Source organism: Gymnoscopelus microlampas (assembly GCF_963454915.1).
Source record: "Gymnoscopelus microlampas genome assembly, chromosome: 21".
NCBI lineage: Eukaryota > Metazoa > Chordata > Actinopteri > Myctophiformes > Myctophidae > Gymnoscopelus > Gymnoscopelus microlampas.
In genome coordinates, this window is record NC_139958.1 from 21,829,045 (window position 1) to 21,847,289 (window position 18,245).

General features: G+C 39.9%; 1 protein-coding gene and 1 pseudogene across 7 annotated transcripts in view; one reads left to right on the top strand and one right to left on the bottom strand.

Annotated features, from left to right (window-relative positions):
- The first annotated feature begins 1,040 nt into the window (after positions 1-1,040).
- On the top strand, positions 1,041-8,420 carry LOC311037091 (mothers against decapentaplegic homolog 4-like; annotated as a pseudogene). Its single transcript, XR_014602941.1, has 10 exons — positions 1,041-1,380; positions 2,137-2,488; positions 2,676-2,850; positions 3,087-3,116; positions 3,203-3,646; positions 4,000-4,050; positions 4,183-4,366; positions 5,029-5,197; positions 5,859-5,997; positions 7,058-8,420. The product of XR_014602941.1 is annotated as a mothers against decapentaplegic homolog 4-like (transcript).
- An 886-nt stretch (positions 8,421-9,306) lies between these two features.
- Positions 9,307-18,245, bottom strand: part of rfx3 (regulatory factor X, 3 (influences HLA class II expression)) — a 28,221-nt gene continuing 19,282 nt past the window's right edge. For all 6 annotated transcript variants that reach the window (XM_084047740.1, XM_084047736.1, XM_084047739.1 and 3 more), the window contains 4 exons: positions 17,988-18,196; positions 16,759-16,912; positions 16,198-16,240; positions 9,307-15,612 (listed from right to left, as the gene is read on the bottom strand). In XM_084047740.1, the coding sequence (XP_083903866.1) occupies positions 15,338-15,612; positions 16,198-16,240; positions 16,759-16,912; positions 17,988-18,196 (681 nt within the window). In that variant the 3' untranslated portion in view covers positions 9,307-15,337. The remainder of the gene's footprint in view (positions 15,613-16,197; positions 16,241-16,758; positions 16,913-17,987; positions 18,197-18,245) is intronic.

The window sequence follows — 18,245 nt, forward strand, 5'->3', positions numbered from 1 at the left end:
TAAGATTCCAGGTAAACAATGAACCTATAGCATAACCCATAATGTCTAAACAACATGCTATCTAAACATTTGTGGTCAAGAAAAACAAATCAATTTAAAGTAACAAAACCATAAGAACAAGTGACGAAGATGTATCTACAATACATACTATTAGTGAGGGGACCAATTATATGAAAATAGGTAAAAAATGGGTGAAGTCCTTCTTTAAGTATAATACATTGTTTTACACTTTACAGATATGCATTTGAATTTCAGTACAGCTATGAGCTTGTATATCTGCTATTTTTAATAGCCAATGCTAAGTGGTTAAAATGATTGTGACGCTATGATATTTCGCTGGGGAGCTGGCACCCCCCCAAGGACCACTGGTTGAAAACCACTGAATTATTAGACTGCATGTGTTGGCAAGTATTTGTTGTTAATGAGCAAATAAAACATTTCAAATTTCATTCTTATTAAACACAGACCACAAAAACACTAGAAAAACAGCCTGGAATTAAATATCTCGATTTCTGTTCCGTCGTATGACACGCACCGTGAGCTTGTATGTAGCTTGTAGATCCGCTGTTTTCAGCGCGCGACACACCGTCATAGTACGACGAAGTATAAACCATCCTTCAGATTTAACTCAGTGGCCAGTGTTGCCATGTCGGCTTATTATAAGCGACTTTGGGCTTCTTTTTCTGTAAAGTTCTTTGTAAAGGTAGTTGCGGGTTGCGTTTTTTTAGCTTGTTTCTTAAGTGTTGTTACTTATTATTTAGGCTTGCTTCCAATTTTTTAAATTATCATTTAAACCAGTGGTTCTCAATTTTTTTTATGACAATGTTTTGTGCCAGGGAGCATTTGTGTTGAATGTTTCAAAAGAATATTCCAAACATTTAAAATAGCAGATCTACAAGCTCACAACGCGTCGCGATGCGACATGTTGTGATCTTGTAGATCGGCTGTTTTCAAATAGCCGATCTATGGCCTATTACTTGCTTCTTTTGGGCTTGTTTTCCTAGCCATGGTTGATTATTTCTCTCACTTAATCTGGCAACACTGGCAGCCTAGGAGTAGAGGGTGTTTTGTTTATCTTCGTGGCCAGCAGCTATAATCTGCGTTGTTATAGTGGTCGCTTTTTGCAGAATAACCTATTCCATCAAACATTAGAATGTGTTTTGTATTTAATTGAATTAGTAAGACATCTGGCACGTCGTAGCCTAATGAGGAAGACTATCTGTATAGGCTGGAGAAGTTGCTGTCTTTCTTGTTGTTAGCTTATTATGCTAGCTAGCTAAAGCTATCGAGTGATAGCTATTTTTATTTATTTATTCACTGTGGTGTAAATACAACCAACCTTCTGCTACTGACTCTAAACATTACCCTGGAGGCGTTTGTGTAAGTCTTGTCTCAAACAAGTGATTAACTCGTTTCTTTTATAGTGTTTTGCATCAATGCGAGCCATGATGACATGGTGTAACGGATAGGCTACGACCAACATGTTAGTACATGTACCTACATTTCCCGTTAGTTTAGGCCATGTGCATGTTTTAAAGGCATGATGTTGTGAATCATATCGAACTTACGTGCATCCCACAAACCACAGCTGTGAACAAAACGCTCCTGATTGCACCGATGTGCTTTTGAATCGATTGTGTCCATTTATTTGAGATAAGCTAGTTTAAACACAATTGAGCAAAATGAGAAAAACAAAACATAAATTGCGACTACAAAAAAATAATGGGATGCTAAAAAGCAGCGGAGTAACATTTAGTGTTGACAGCCAATTGCTGAGATTGTCTTCTCTTCTCCATCAACCACAAAAGATTTGGACATATAAAATAGTGTGATTGGTAAAATACAGTATTATCCATCAGCCATGGCCAACAATTATTATTTATTTTTTAGCAAGAATCTGATAAAGGCAAACTATGCATTTTTAAACAGGGTTTAATGTGTTGATTTGAGGATTTACCGTGAAGTCGTAAACGTTTTTTTTTACATTTAATGTAAGCACATTCTCTTGTTGACATTACCTTACTGATATTAGCTAATTTGCTCATTTTGCTGGGGACAGCCTCAAGGACCCCTGGGGGTCCCTGTACGCCACTTTGAGAACCACTGTCATAGGTAACTGGTTTTCCTCTGTTTCAGATTGCGAAGCCTAGGGTAATATCATAATTACCCTAGTTTCATCTCACCTGGAAAAGGGCCAGGGCATACAAGTGAAGGTTCTCCCTAGGATTGTAACTTTTAAGGAGCTATTATGTCCATCACAAACACCCCCACAAGTAATGATGCCTGCTTGAGCATTGTACACAGCCTGATGTGCCACAGACAGGGGGGAGAGAGTGAAAGCTTTGCCAAGCGAGCCATTGAAAGCCTCGTCAAGAAACTGAAGGAGAAAAAAGATGAGTTGGATTCCCTGATTACAGCCATCACTACCAATGGAGCTCATCCTAGCAAGTGTGTGTGCATTCAGCGCACCCTGGATGGACGACTACAGGTATACCAGTTGACAGGAAAAAAATGCTTTAGTGTTATATTACGTGCACATTTAACTTTAATTTAATTATCTGAATTAAATGAACTAAAGATTTTACATCATTCTAAAGAAAAAAGTTTGGGCAAATCAATCAAATGTCATGAATATACATTCTTTGACACTGAGATATTGCTGTCTGCACTTTTAGATTGCTGGGCGCAAAGGCTTTCCCCACGTTGTCTATGCTCGACTTTGGCGATGGCCTGATCTACACAAGAACGAGTTAAAGCAAGTGAAATACTGCCAGTTTGCCTTTGACCTGAAATGTGACAATGTCTGCGTCAACCCATACCACTACGAGAGAGTTGTTTCACCAGGAATTGGTGAGTAGGAAATCATCGTTTCTGTCTTATCATGTAGGGCTCTGATTATTTGTATTGATCAATAGAGGACATAGATCAATAGAGAGATAGATGGACATTTATTTATCCCTGTGGGGAATTTCAGGTGTCATCATAGCACTGCAGTAAGCATGAACAATAGGAGATACAGGTAAAAGAAGAACAGAGATACAACTAAGAGTAACATTATTATTAACAACTTTTTCTTATATTCACAGACCTATCAGGACTGACCCTTTCAGGCTCAGGTAAGGAAGTACCTGGTCAGGCCTTGTTATTCACCATGGTAATTCTATGGAATAGGCACATAACCTGCACTTTTTTGTCCTGCTAGGGCCCCTACAACTGGTTAAGGATGAATATGACTTTGACAACCAGCAATCTCACTCCAGCTCTGAGAGTCACCTGCAGACCATCCAGCATCCCCCATCAAGGCCAGGTCTCCAGGAGAGCTTCGGCACCCCAACTCTGCTTCCCCCACCGGAAGGCAGCAGCTCGGCCTCTAACTTGGCTTTTTCCAGCATCACTGCCGGGCCCTCAAGTAAGATACAGCACGATTTAGGCCTATGAGGAATCACTCTACAACACGTGGTCTCTACAATCGGAGAACAGTATTATTTTAAAGCTTGCAAGTGTAGAATCTTTTAACTCTATAATTCTATAATTTCAGATTCCAACCCCAACTGGACCAGAAACAGCAGTTTCGCCCCCACTGTGCCGCAGCACCAGAATGGGCATCTTCAGCACCACCAACCCATGGCTCCCACAGGACATTACTGTGAGTGTCCTTAACTGACATTTCCACCAAAAGGTCAACTGTATAGTCCTCACACAGCAAGCCTTAACAACCATATACCAGCCTTTTTGACATGTGGCCTTTTAACGCTTACTTTGTTATGATTTCATTCCTCAAAACTGTTAATGGATATAATTTTTCCATCATTGAGATATGTCTGCCTATTCATGATGGTGATTGAAGTTAGATGCCTCTCAAAACAAACCTGAATGGTGCTTTTCCATTGCATAGAACCGGCCCGACTCGACTCACCTCAACTTGACTAGCTTTGTTTTTCACTGCAGATATGACAAATTCAATGCCATCGTTCATGAATACGTTTTTGTATTTTTCAGGGCCAGTTGTCAATGAGCTTGCATTCCAGCCTCCTATATCGAATCACCCAGGTAAGAACGCTACTGACTGAGCCCTAGAATGGCACATAATACACACACATCCTGTTAACGAACCAAACGACTGGAATTTTGCTGCTTTTGTCAAGGCCATTGATTCTAAAGAGGTTTGTTTCTTTGCTGTAGCTCCTGATTACTGGTGCTCCATTGCTTACTTTGAGATGGATGTCCAGGTAGGAGAGACATTCAAGGTACCCGCCACCTGCCCAGTAGTGACAGTGGATGGCTATGTGGACCCTTCGGGAGGGGATCGATTCTGCTTGGGCCAGCTGAGCAATGTCCACAGGACAGAGAATATTGAGAGAGCCAGGTACTCAGTCTCATTCTGTTGGAAGGGTCTGATATATGTGTATTTGTCTTCTTAAGAATGATAATATACTATATATCAATGCTATGTGTTTTGCTTCCTTCACTGCCATGTTTGTCTTCCCAGGCTTAGGTTACAGCAAATAATAAAAAAAACTTCAAAGCACAGTAAACATACATACACCAGACATAGACAGAGACATAGACATGATCACAAGATCCAGATAATAATATCTACCTCCTCCTGTTTCCATTATTGATGGCACGAATGGAAGTAGGTACAAATAAGAATTTGTACCTATTGTTTTTAGTTGCAGGGGTCTTTAACCTTTGGCCGGAAGACAATAATTCATATTCAGGATTTAGGGGATGAGAGCCGTCCACTCTAATAGATGACGCTTTCTTAAGCACCTGCCGGTCATATATATGACTCAGGCAGCTGAATTGTACCCCAACAATCTTGCTAGCCCCCCCCACAACCCCGTTAAGGGCATTTTTCTGTTTAACGCCAAGGTTTCCATACCAACAAATGGCAGCAAAGGAAATAACAGACTACATATGAGTATATGTCCTGATGAAGAGCTGAATTGATGGAAACGTTAACAAAGCAATAAAAATACAGCAGAGCTTTTTCATTAGACTCTATTGTCTTTTATGTCTTCCCAGGCTTCACATCGGTAAAGGTGTGCAGCTGGAGTGTAAAGGAGAGGGAGATGTTTGGGTTCGCTGCCTGAGTGATCATGCAGTGTTTGTGCAGAGTTACTACTTGGATCGAGAAGCTGGACGTGCCCCTGGTGATGCGGTTCACAAGATCTATCCCAGCGCTTACATTAAGGTGAGATCGATAAACTCAAATGTCTTGTGCACAATGCCAGACTAACTAACTGTATTTATTACCTCCTCTAATTTCTTTCACATTAAGTTTTATACTTGAATTATTTCACTTAAATGATATAATGGATCACAGGCTGGCCACATGAAGTCTGAGATCCACACTGTTCCACTTTCCAATCCCAAGATCTACATAATTCAATTAAAAATCACACCCTGTGTGAAGAGAGTGGTGCCTTTGATGAGCCCCGTATTGATGTTGTCATCAATGTTTGTTTATTGGACATACATACACCCGGACACACAGACAAAGTCAGATATAGGAGTGGTTGGCACCACTCAAAAATGTAAAACTAAACATGTTTCACTATTGATCTCTGCTGAAATGCAGTACAAGAAAATTATGAAACTTGATGTTAAACATAAATAAAAAATGTAAAAAACTTCTCTGGGCATCCAGAAATCCTCCTGGCCTACACAAAAAGTAAAGTCTATGTGTGGGAAGCCCTACTGCTTGTGGATTTGTAGGACCCTCTCCCCTACTAGTCAGTGGTGTACTACTAACTGCTCAAGCCTTCGTAATGACCATGTGTAGCGACAGTACCGTCATCAGTTCTTGTTCCGTCTGTGTCTCAATCCTGAGCCTCTTTTTTCTTGTATTCTAGGTATTTGACTTGCGTCAGTGCCACAGGCAGATGCAGCAGCAGGCAGCAACAGCCCAGGCAGCAGCTGCAGCCCAGGCAGCAGCAGTGGCTGGGAACATTCCTGGGCCTGGCTCTGTGGGAGGCATTGCCCCAGCTATCAGTGAGTGTCCCATAACCACTTAAGCCCTATAATTTCAACATTTTCAAATTCAAACATTTCAGCAACAACAACAAAAAACGGAATATAAAGGTTATTAGTGGGGATTTTATTTTTTAAGGTGGAAACTTTATTTACAGATTTGGATGATCAGAAACTTGTTTTAAGTGTCTGTCTTGAGATTACAAAAGTTGTGTTTTAAACCTCTGTGTACGGTATGTCAAGCATCATTTATAATGGTTAAACAAAGTGATGGCACTTTTGACTGTTATTACCATTCACATGAACAACTTTAGCCACATATATTTTGTCATATGACAATTGGCAAAGATACACGATCTACAAGCCTACAATGCGCCGCGATGTGCCACATAATAAACTTGTAGATCTACATTTTTGATTAATTTAGAAAGATTTGACCAAAATAGGGATGACTAAATGTGTATGAATGTCTGAAGTCTCAACTGTAATAATGAGTGTGTGATTGTTGCTTGCACATATTTATATATTTTCTCTATTACACCAGTGCCACTGTTAAAGGTAGGGTAGGTGATTTTCTTTGGCTAAAATAAGTGTTAAATGGCTCTATATTCTGATAGTACTCATTGCTATAGTGTTTGTTCAGTAACAGGAGTCTCCATGTCTCTCCAGCTCTTTATTAAACAGAAAATTCATTTTCAGGTCAGAATACCAATTTTATCCAATCAGAATAGAGAACTCTGTCAGGATACAGATAAAACAAGTGAAATTGGAAGTGATGACACAAATAAATGAGCAGACAAAATTGGAACTGGATCTCTAGCTGATAAATGGGTACTCTCTCCTGATTGGCTGAATTTTGTCACCTACCTGAAAATGTATTTTCTGTTTATTAAAGAGCTGGAGAGACCCCTGTGACTGAACAAACACTCTATAGCAATGATTAATATCAGAATATAGAGCTTTAACCTTTTTAACATAACACTTTTTGTTTTAACCAAAAAATATCACTTACCTCACTACCTTTAACTTGAGAGTTGTCCCTGCAGTGCTACACTTCACACATACTGTCATTTTGTTCTAGGTTTGTCTGCGGCTGCAGGTATCGGTGTGGACGATCTGCGAAGGCTGTGTATCCTGCGGATGAGCTTTGTGAAGGGCTGGGGGCCGGACTACCCACGGCAAAGCATCAAAGAAACCCCATGCTGGATTGAAATCCATTTACACCGAGCTCTGCAGCTACTGGATGAAGTTCTGCATACCATGCCCATAGCTGACCCGCAACCTCTTGATTGAGGTACAAGGCAACTGAAAATATTAAGACGATGTACCTGAGCTCGCCACCTGCAGGACGGGAGTTCTTAAAAAGCACTGCAACCATTGGACTGCATGGGGGATTTGGATGTTGGACAGGAACATGGGGTGGATATTAATCCTCACTCATTGGGGATGATATGACTTTGTGGAAGTTGAATTGTTTGTTTTCTTCATGTAAAATCATGTAATCTCCATTTTATTGTAAAATTGTACTGCAGCTACTTTATATTACCATTAAATAATTTGTCAAGGCTGTCAGTTTTTATTTGTTCTTTGTCTTAAATAGTTCCATAAAATGTTAAGTGAATTGATGAGCATTTCAGATGCCCAATTCTAAACGACCTCAGCTTGTCTTCCAATACCAAGAGGAACCGTTTCATTTATCATCCAGCCAAGGCTGTTAAGATACAGTATTATGTGATTTTGGCAGATTAGACAAAATGTTATTTTTTGTTATAAATGAAAACATTTCCCCATTTAGTGTATTAGTGATATAATGCATTATCGACTGACATGTTTTTTAGATTTTTTTTTTCTTCTTCCAATATGTTGTCATAGTTTTCTGTGGTTGTCTATTATACCTATGTTAACTGGTAGTGTTAAGATTATCTTGCCAGTGTCCTTGGTGAGATGCCTCACTGAGTCACTGTTATCCATTCAACGTTTTTATGAGTATGGTTTGAATGATTCACTTGAATTGTTCCAGTTGTGGTGGATTCCAGAAACGGGAAGAGGAATTGAAAGCCATATTGATGCCAGTTGCAAGTTATCAGATTGCAGTCTTGTAAGTATTATGTGGTGGGGGTTTACTTTTTATCCAGCAGAACGATATCACTTTGTGCTCCTCCTCTCGTTCGGAACATATTCATATTTGGGTCTTTACTGTCAACTTAATTGCTTCTGTTAAAAGTATTTTATACTTATTTTGTTTTGCTACCTTTTCAATGATGAACCAAATGGATCATAACATTTCAAACTTAAAGAAAGTTCTGTAAAGATTTAAGGAAATCAAGTGCTTAGTCTATATCTTACTTAAATAATGTATGTTATACTTCCTAAATATATACTGAGTTTGAATGATGTTGGTCATTATTTATGAATATGTTTGAATAAAAGTTAGTTGGTTTACCTGCAATGTAGGACTCGTGTTAGACATAACAAGTTTGATGTTCGTCAATATGTTTGAATAAACGTTAGTTGGCTTACACTGCTATGTAGGGCCGTGAAGGGACCACTGGGGCACATAGATTTGCGTGTGCCAATATTTCTTTTTTGGGGGGTCCCTCCTGCCATTTCACACCAGAAATGTAATGCATAATGGATGGAAGCAAGATTTTTCCACAACACAATTTCTGTTATTATCCCCCTATATCTGCCTCCTGAATCTCTACCACAAACAGCTTAACATGTTAACTTTAAGATGAGGTCAAACCAAACCAGGTTTGCAGTTTACTTAATTATCACACGAGGGGGAAAAGGGGGAGAAACAGTTTGCCTCACTCTACAACTCATGAAATTAACTTAATTAATTGTAGCTAATCTGCACAAAAGGTGAAGTGTAAAAGCAACAATTTATTGATGGGGGCGTAAAACTTACCATGCATGCCGAGTTGTTTGCTATGCACTGAATGCCAGCTGCAAGGAGGTTAAGGAGATTAAGGAGGTGGGAGGGCACTTGACATCACTGCATCAAGTTAAACTAAAACTGACTCTGGCAGCCAGCTCATTTTAATGATAATTATGATTATGAATATATGAGTGAAATTATTTGTCAAATGTTCTTGGTTCTTGATAAGGGCCCCGGGTGTTGGGCAGACCTTTTTTCTTTTTTACTTTTGTTTTGAAAGGGTACTTTGGGCAGGAAAAGGGGCAGGTGCTCAGCCCCCCCCCCCCCTGCCCTAGGACTCTAGTGTTGGATAGTGTGCTCCATATATCCATGTATTTAACAAAGTCATTATGAGAAACATTTCTTTTCAACAAGAAAAAAAGTTTATTACTGGAAAGACAAGCCACAAATTTTAAGAAAACAACACTAATAAGCTAGCCTGAGCTGAAGTCTGAAATATTCAGAAAACCAAACTACATGTGTCTTTAATAGTTTCTATATTCATCAATACGACACACTAAATGATAATGTCTTTATAAATATAAAAGTTCCCCAGTTTTCCTCATTTTTATGTAAAATACACAATACAAATCACCCTACACGCATTGGTTTTCTCTTGCCAATTTGAAAAGATACAGCATACTAAGAACTTGAAACAGCACACAAAAAGAAAGTCACATGAAATGTGTATATATATATTAGATACTATACATCATCAAAAAAGAGGGAAATCACAAAAGCACTTTTGCCAACATATCTGATGTAATCCATCACTAAAATAACAAACCAAATAGTTAAGACACAAATAAATATACTTTTCCATTTTAGTTTATATACAATGGTTTTAGTCTAGGGTGAATTAAACTAAAAACCTTCCCCAAATGCCACTGCCAAATGCTTGTGCTTGCATTAGAGCGTGCTACAGATGGCCACAACTCAGTAGACAATCAAATGGCACTTAAAACATCCAAACAGAAATCTCAAACTGACCACAGCATTCAGAAAATATCATTTTGAGTAAAGATAAAGAAAGCACGATTATGATATCATGAATGTAGTGTTATTAGAAATCATTTAACGCTCCTTGTTCATTAAGGGATTTAAGATTTGAGCCTAATTTATGCTCCGTCGCACGATGGTGTCGCGTGCTGAAAATAGCAGAACCTACAAGCAATACAAAGCGTCACGCATTCTGTGAGCTTGTAGGTTGGTTATTTTCTTGGCACGACGCGGTCGTGCGTTGGATGTATTAATCAGGCTTTATACAGTAGAACCTCAATCCATCTGGAGGTAAAAATCAATCATGTGTAAACTAGTAGTGTGTGTGGTCACATTGATTAGAGGATCTTGAGTCCAGCCTGAAGAGAGATCTTTACAAATCCTCAACCCAGGTATCCTCTTAGTAGCAGCACTTCAGCATTGAAATGTATGCTCTGTACAGCCACTATCTGGAGCTCACCAGAGACCAATAGTCACCAAAGCAATCTGCTCTGGCCAAGGTGAATTCAAAGGCACTGGAGTCTATTATGGGTCAGTGAAGCCGCCACATTATCCAGGTGGAGAGGCATTTCCTAGCTTTATCTTCTGTAAGAAGTTAACCACTTTCAACCTGGCAAGTCATTATAGGTGAAATTGTTTGGAAATCTTCCAAGAAACCGCAAAAATAGCAGATCTACAATCTCTCAAAGCCTCACATCGTGACATGTTGTAAGCTTGTGGATCGGCTGGTTTCGCCATTCTTCGTACAATAAAGTATAATATGGGGCCCTCAAGTTAGGGCGTAAGTGGTTAAGGAATAGCTTATCTTTGTAATATGTCTGGTTGGAAATGGGCAGCTGTTAGAAAAGACTATTTTAAAATTTTAAAAACATCATGAGGAATACAAGTACAATTTGTGTTGGCAGCATTAGATTGAGTCCAGTGTTTATTAGCCAGGCTTTGAGATGCAGAAAGGAGTTTCAATGTCTGGCACATATTCTAAATAATCAAAAAACAATACAGAAAACACTAGAAAAATAGATTCTAGCAGCACATACAGTAGTAGATGTGCATGTATTATCCCAAAGCACATAATTAAGGTTAAATGAAAATGTTCTAAACAGTTTGCACTTCAGGCACAGAATAACACATCTATAGCATTTACTCATGTGACAAAGATTCATTAATTTAAAATCCCTTTATGGTTGGCATCATGGCATGTAAAACTGCCATAGGCAAAAGTGTAATCTTTTTATGAAAAGGTACTTACTACCATTTCTTAAATTTTCAATAAAAAGGGAGAACCCATGTTTCTTTGTAATGATTACTTGAGTTAATCATGCAAGCTCTTAGAAAGAGGGCAGATCATTTTTGTTTGTGATTTATACCAACTTGTTTTTTTAATGGTTCAGAGTTCTCCCTTTGTTCATCAAACTTGCCAGTGGCAGCTGTCATTAGGCCAACAACTACCAGCTACTGTAAAGACAATGAGTTAAAGAACCCCTCTTCCAAAAGTCTGCAAGTGATTCGCAAGAAAACCTATTTTGACAAATTGGACTTCAACGTATTTTTAACCAATCATATAGTATTCATTTGTGTGGAGAAAGTAGTTGTCAAAAGGTTTAAACCAAATTGTGTAAGCTCCCTATAGACGTTATGATATTTAAACATTCATTATCATATTTGTCATATGGTCATTGATTAATATGATTCTACATTTTGGAACAGATAGTCAGCTGTAGCTGTAGCTTGCAACTGTCGGTGCAATGTAGTTTCTTGATTGGTGACCGAGCCATTGTATGCAAGCAGGATGTAGTTGTAATGCCAGATTCAACATCTTATTTGTAATACGTGATGGAGATGCCCACTTCATAACTCACTGTTATACCTGTTGATAATACAACCAATTCACACCTGCCAAACATTCAGGAGACAGGTTTCTATGTAGGCACTCATCCTAGGTTAGTATCATACAGGATAGTTACAGCACATCCTGTTAATGGATAAATGTGACTTGGATATGGTGCAAATAATTTATTAAAATGTGTACGACATTTTATGACATTTATGACAAGCCTGATAAAGAACATATTTCTCATAAAATAACACTATAAAACAAAAAATATAAAATAAAATGTGTGTGTGTGTATATATATATATATATATATACAAAAAATGAGAGAAAATGTAATATAGTTGATGAGCATGCCGTACAATGGAGGTGAATGAGAAACATTCACAACATTTCCTTTTATGAATTGTGAACTGTGAAAGGATCCATTATCAAATGGCATCCTCTTGATTACTGTATCATAATGGAGTATTCAGAACGTTGAATTGAGTTTCAATTGTTTTCACTGGCTGACATATAAAAACAATTAGAGTATGGACATTTAGTTAATATACAGTAGTCACCATTCGGCCTCAAATTGATCAACTTGCTTGAAAAATGCTTGAACGTTCAAAATAGGGCGTCGCGGTGAGCTCAGCAGGTTTCATAGCGATCGTCCAATCACACGCTGAGTTGCAAGCTAAAAAGTCACAGGCCATGCCCACCAGAAATGAGATTCCGAGTAACACCTGGCCCAATAGCATGTGTAACAACTCTGTAATGCATTTGCTGAATCCAATACTACTGTGCTGCTCTTGCACACATGCTTATCAAGCAGCCTTTAACTTTCTACAACGTTTCATATCAACCAAACTGTTAAAAATGTGTTTTGCAAAACATCCTATATGTCAGGAACATTTTATTGGCAAAGCTTAGTGGGCCAGTTGTTGTGTTGTAGAGCATATATGCCTGAATATGCATACCAACTTTTGTCTCAATCGCAGTTACGGTGTAGGAGATACTTGTATCGCCTTTCAAATGTTAGAATATTCAACATTTAATTATAGACTAATTTAAAATAATGGATTTGGGCATGTCTGTAGTTTGCAAATCAGATTTACTATTTCTGAAAGTTTCATGTCTCTCTAGCATTTATCAGAATTTGCGAAAAGCTGAGGAAATATAAAATAATCATAATAATGATAGACAAAAGAAAAACAATACGGTTTCAGGCCTTCTGGCTTGAAACCTTAACCACTTTAACCCTGGCATCCCAATTTTGGGATCATCACAGGCACAAATAAAAATAAAAAATTGGAACAATTTCGTAAATGTTTCCAAAATAGCAGATCTACAAGCTCACAATGCGTTGTGAGGTTGTAGACCGGATATTCCATGGTTAAGTGGCTCAGTGGTTAAAACATAATCTCAATCTTCTGTAAACTCTCCAGTCTGTCTGTACATTAAGTCTGTCTATTTGTCAGTGGTAGGACTCATTAACCATCAATAAATAAATACACTATGCAGAATTGGTAGAACGCGTCTCCTCAAGAATGTAAAACATAAAATGAAACAAGAAAACAATATTTCAGTAATAACAAAAGTTCCTCATTTGAGAAGTATTAATCTTTTAAATTCTCCACAACATAAATGAATATTAAATAACAGTTCAAGTACAGATTTAGTCTCCAGTGATGTCATGTCCCAAAGTCCCCTTCCTGTTTCACAGTCTATAAAGCAATTACAGAAAAGCTACCAAAAGAAACAATCACAGATAAACAATCAGATTCAGCCACGTGAAAAGAATCAAATTGATGTAGTCTCTCATTGTATATACACTATCTTTGAATATCAGAAAATATCTACTTTTGGTCCACTGTACAAAGATGACCATTAAACAGCCACGGGATGAATAATGTGTGGACTAAAAACGGTAATGAAAATGTGTATTAGAAATGAGGTGACATAAGCAATGTACATTATATCTCCTGTATGGTGTGGGATGTTGAGATTTATGCAGTACAGTGGTGTGTGCAATAAGGTTTGGTGACTGCACTGCACGAGTCACGGGGCTGGCACCACTGGTTTGAGGTAGGGTGATTGATGGATGTGTTCCAACACACATTCATGCACAGGGCACACGCTCGTAAACAAAGACACACATCACCACACTCATGCAGGTACATGTGCACACCCATGCACCCATGTGCACAAACACACAGGCGAAAAACACACCTCACCCAATAGCAGAGGCTAATGCAAGAATAGCCCTCAAGTTGACAGAGTGAGAGAAAGAGAAAGGCTAAGGACCATGATTCAGGAGCTTAAAGCAGCTACAGTCAACATTTTTGCTTTGACAGATCATCATTAAAATGGAATGTATTTCATAAATTTATGATGTAATGGCTATGGGAGAATGACACCATCGCCATTCAACTCAGTTCCCTAGGTTCTAGGGAATGTAGAAACTTTTCCTTCACTACGCAATATCATCTGCATGAAGATACAAACTCACAGGAAATGTGAGATTGATTGATTTACAGCACAAAGGAAGTGCATCAATAAAAGAATATACAGTAAAAAAGTATGGCAATTTTAATTGACCTCTTCTGTACTCAGCTTTGTAAACAAATGTACTTGTCCTATGGCTGGGCCTTGAGAAAACAAAAAGGCAACAACAAATAATGACATTAAGAAACTCAAGGGCTCACCAAAATCAAAATTTCACAAAGTTGACTGTAGCCACTTTAATATAAGCACTAACCTTATATAAGCTTAACAGAACTGATCCAGAGAGATCAACAGGCGTCTCTGAGCCTGTATCCCCAAAGCCTCCACATTGATGAACCAGCCCAAATCTAGCCACAAGTTAACAGGGAGCTAAAACTGTGGCTGGGGATAACAAAGAGGCCCTGTGGTCTCTGAACCACACAGTCAGGATTACATGGACAGCTGCATTTAGGATAAGGCACTATGATAAAGCCGAGGTACATAAAATCCCTGACATTCCTTCTGCTCTTGCAACGCGGCACTGTAGGACAGGAAGCCTAGCTGTATAGTGGCCAAAGATGGCTCCCATCGCCAGCTTCCTCTTGTTGTTTTGTTTTTGGTCCATGCCCGGTAAAAAAAAAAAAAAAAAAAAAAGTCAAAATCTCATCACATTCAGGCTACTACACTACAGAGCATCTAAAAATGACAACATCAACATAAAACCCACTTGTATAAATAGATAGATAGAGCCAGTGACATACGCCTGTTCAGACAGCATCATATGGGTCTAATTACACCCATTCCCTCAGGTTCCCTCCTCTGACTGTTGCATTGTAAACGGCTTGATATACTTTGTTGCGTGTGGCGCCACGCAACCAAGTATAAATCAGCTTAACAGAGCACAGACTCTTGGGAGAAGCTTTAGCAGTCAGATGATACTGACGGCACAGCTTATCCCAAGTATCGTTATTTCAACACTCCTCCACAGATGAGGGTGAAGAGGCAGAGGAGACTGTGACCAGCCACGCCAGTGCAGACAGACAAAGCGCACAAGAAAGTGAGGGAAATATCTAAGACACACAGAGAGAACGATATGTAGAGAGTGAGAGAAAAGACAGGCCATCGAGGGGTTGGCCATACCCTCAGACGGAGGCATATGTGTTGCCTGTGGCGCTGCAGTGGCGGATGGTTGGGGTTCCAGCTGAGGGGGTCAGGATGTGCTCGGCGTGGTCCTGGGGGGGCTGGGGCAGGGAGTGGAGGACACTCTGTTGGACCACCCCCACCACAGGATGGGAGACTTCCTCCGGAGCGACCATCTGGATCACCTGGATCACCTCCGTCTTCTCCCGTTTGGCAGGAGGCTCTCCGGTTTCCTCTATGTCGTCCTCCAGGTCGCTATCCAGGTCACTGATGTCATCTATACAATACAGGACACGTCCAGGTCACTATCCATCTCACTTAGGGGTGCAGCAGTTTCAAAAATAGCAGGTCTACGCAGCGATTTTTCTTTAAATTATATAAAAACACACTTCTTGGCACCTACAGTAGGTTGCAATGTAGCCTGACAGCACATCGCGGGTTTGTGTCCCATTCCCGACAATCTTTGCTACATGTCTCTCCCCATATCTTTCCCCATCTCTCTTTTTGGCCAATAAAGCCCAAATATCTATCTTTTAAAAAACACACTTCTTGATTATCCGATTAATCGAAAGAGTAATTGAAAGAATAATCACTACGAAAATAATCAATAGTTACAGCCCTAATCTCACTGATCTCATCTTTACAAGACAGGACTCATGGACGTAAACACTGACACAGAGCCATTCTCAAACTTGGTCATCTTTTCCAACACTGTCTGAACTTTGTTTTACGGTATGGTTTTTCTTCCCTTCAAGGTCAATTCATTCTCAGATCATCCCATCTTTGTCTTTGCAATGAAATGAAATGAAAAAGCCACACACACTCAGCTGACATGACAAAACAATTAAACTCAGCCACATACCTTTGTCAAGATTAGCCGGAGACAGGGTGTTGAGGCTATCAAACTGATGACAAAAAGAAACAAATAACAAATGGTGTTGACATTAGTGCTATTACATTTCTTGTACGTTAACAATAGTCTTGCAAAGAAAACAGGAAAATCTCATTTAATACTTGAAAGCCAGAGATTGCTGTTAATACACTAGACAGAAACTTTGAATGGAACTATGTTGCGATGTAGAATAAACAAGTCAGGGTCTAATAACGGCGTGGCTTCCATTGTCGAACGCGGACGTCATGTGGCCAGTCTTTGACGTCAGTACTACCTTGTGTCATGATGTCATCTCTATATTAGGAAGGTTTCAGACCAATCTGACCTCCTTTGTCCTCCAGAATAAAGTAAATAGAGACAATATTTGGGGATTTATAGTACTGGTACCGTGCACAAGATATTTGGCATTCATCGGTCTAGTGGTTTGCGAGATTAGCCCCAGACACACACAGACAGACAAACAGACACTCTTCTAGACAGGTTAACCTCATAGGAGCCACACCGTAAAAGAGCAACATGCCACAGGCATACCTCCCCCATGACTCCAATGGGTGTCTCTCCGGTGGCCTGAGCCACGCGATGCTCCACCAGGTAGAACATGTACTCGTCATACAGCAGGCGGATGAGGTGGAAGGACCCGAAGCTGGCAGCACTGCGCAGGGTCAGGTCTCTGATCACCATGGAGCTGAGAAAAAAAGACACAACATCATTACCTCACTTCATCTACGCCAGCGATTCCCAGTGATTAGCTTTCTTTTTTTAATTTCAAGGACCGCCAGAGGATAAGCATCAGGCTCCCCGTTTGATACAATATGATATCTGTGGGACCCCAATCTACAATGTCAAATTGTCAGTATCAACCCATTAATCCCAAGTATTAAGCCATTAACTCTTTGACTGCCCTTGACTCGATAACGTGTCAATTGCTAGTTTGTCCAGTTGGCCGTCGACGCGTTAGACGCGCGTTCATTGTTTAATCTCTGGTCGCGCTATTCTGGTCATTTTTCATCATCAGGTTCACTTTAGGATTCCTTCAGACTCCCCGGGTTCCGGTTTTATGACGCAGATTCCGTTTCCGGTATTCATTTTTTCCCCCCAGTCATTTTCGGCCAGAATAGGGAAACACACGTTTTTTCACACGGTATAACAAACTAACGGAGAGCTCCACTTCTATAATCTATAGTCTGGGTGACGAACAGTCATCACCGTCGTTTATCACATCGTAATTTTGGCCGATCGGAGAATCTGCGACCACGTCACATCCGGTTTGACGTATAGACTGTTTGAGTCTGTTGGGGGTGAGTGAGTGAGTGAGCCGATCGATGCGTCTATTTGCTGCTCTCTAGTGGTGGAACCATCGTATGTGTCCAAAATCGATCAAGATTTGCACAAATGTTCAACTTCAGATTTTTCAAAAATAGCAGATATACAAGCTCGTAGTGCGGCACTCTAGTGCCGCGCTATGAGCTTGTAGATCTGCTATTTTTGAACAGCCAAAGTATAACATACGGATTAAGTGGTTACACAGATGCGTTCCCGGTTTGATGTTAATGTAACTCAGAGAGTGTACAAATGGAACCAAAAAGGTCCATTTGGTTCCATTTGTACACTCTCTGAGTTACAGACCCATAAGGGTCCACTGGAACCCTGGTGGTCCCTGGACCCCACGTTGAGAACCAGTGATCCATGCAAAAAACTAAAACAATTCACAAGCACAAAATTGTACATGTCACGTGTGCACAGTCAATCAGAAAGCAGACCTATAGAAGGACCACTTGAGCAGGAACTGTCGAGCTGCAGTGGGAAAGCTGGGCCGGTGTTCATATGGCCTGAGGACCTGAGTGACCACGTTGTCCAACCAGGCAGCCCACTGCTCCAGGGAGCTTTGCTGTTGTAGTGTGGCCTTGAAGTCCTGCTCCAAGCGTTGCACCACACCCTCCTCACACTGGCACACCCACGATGCTTGCTCCTGTTGACATTGGAGAGGAGAATAAAAACATCTCAAAACTGGAAAAAAA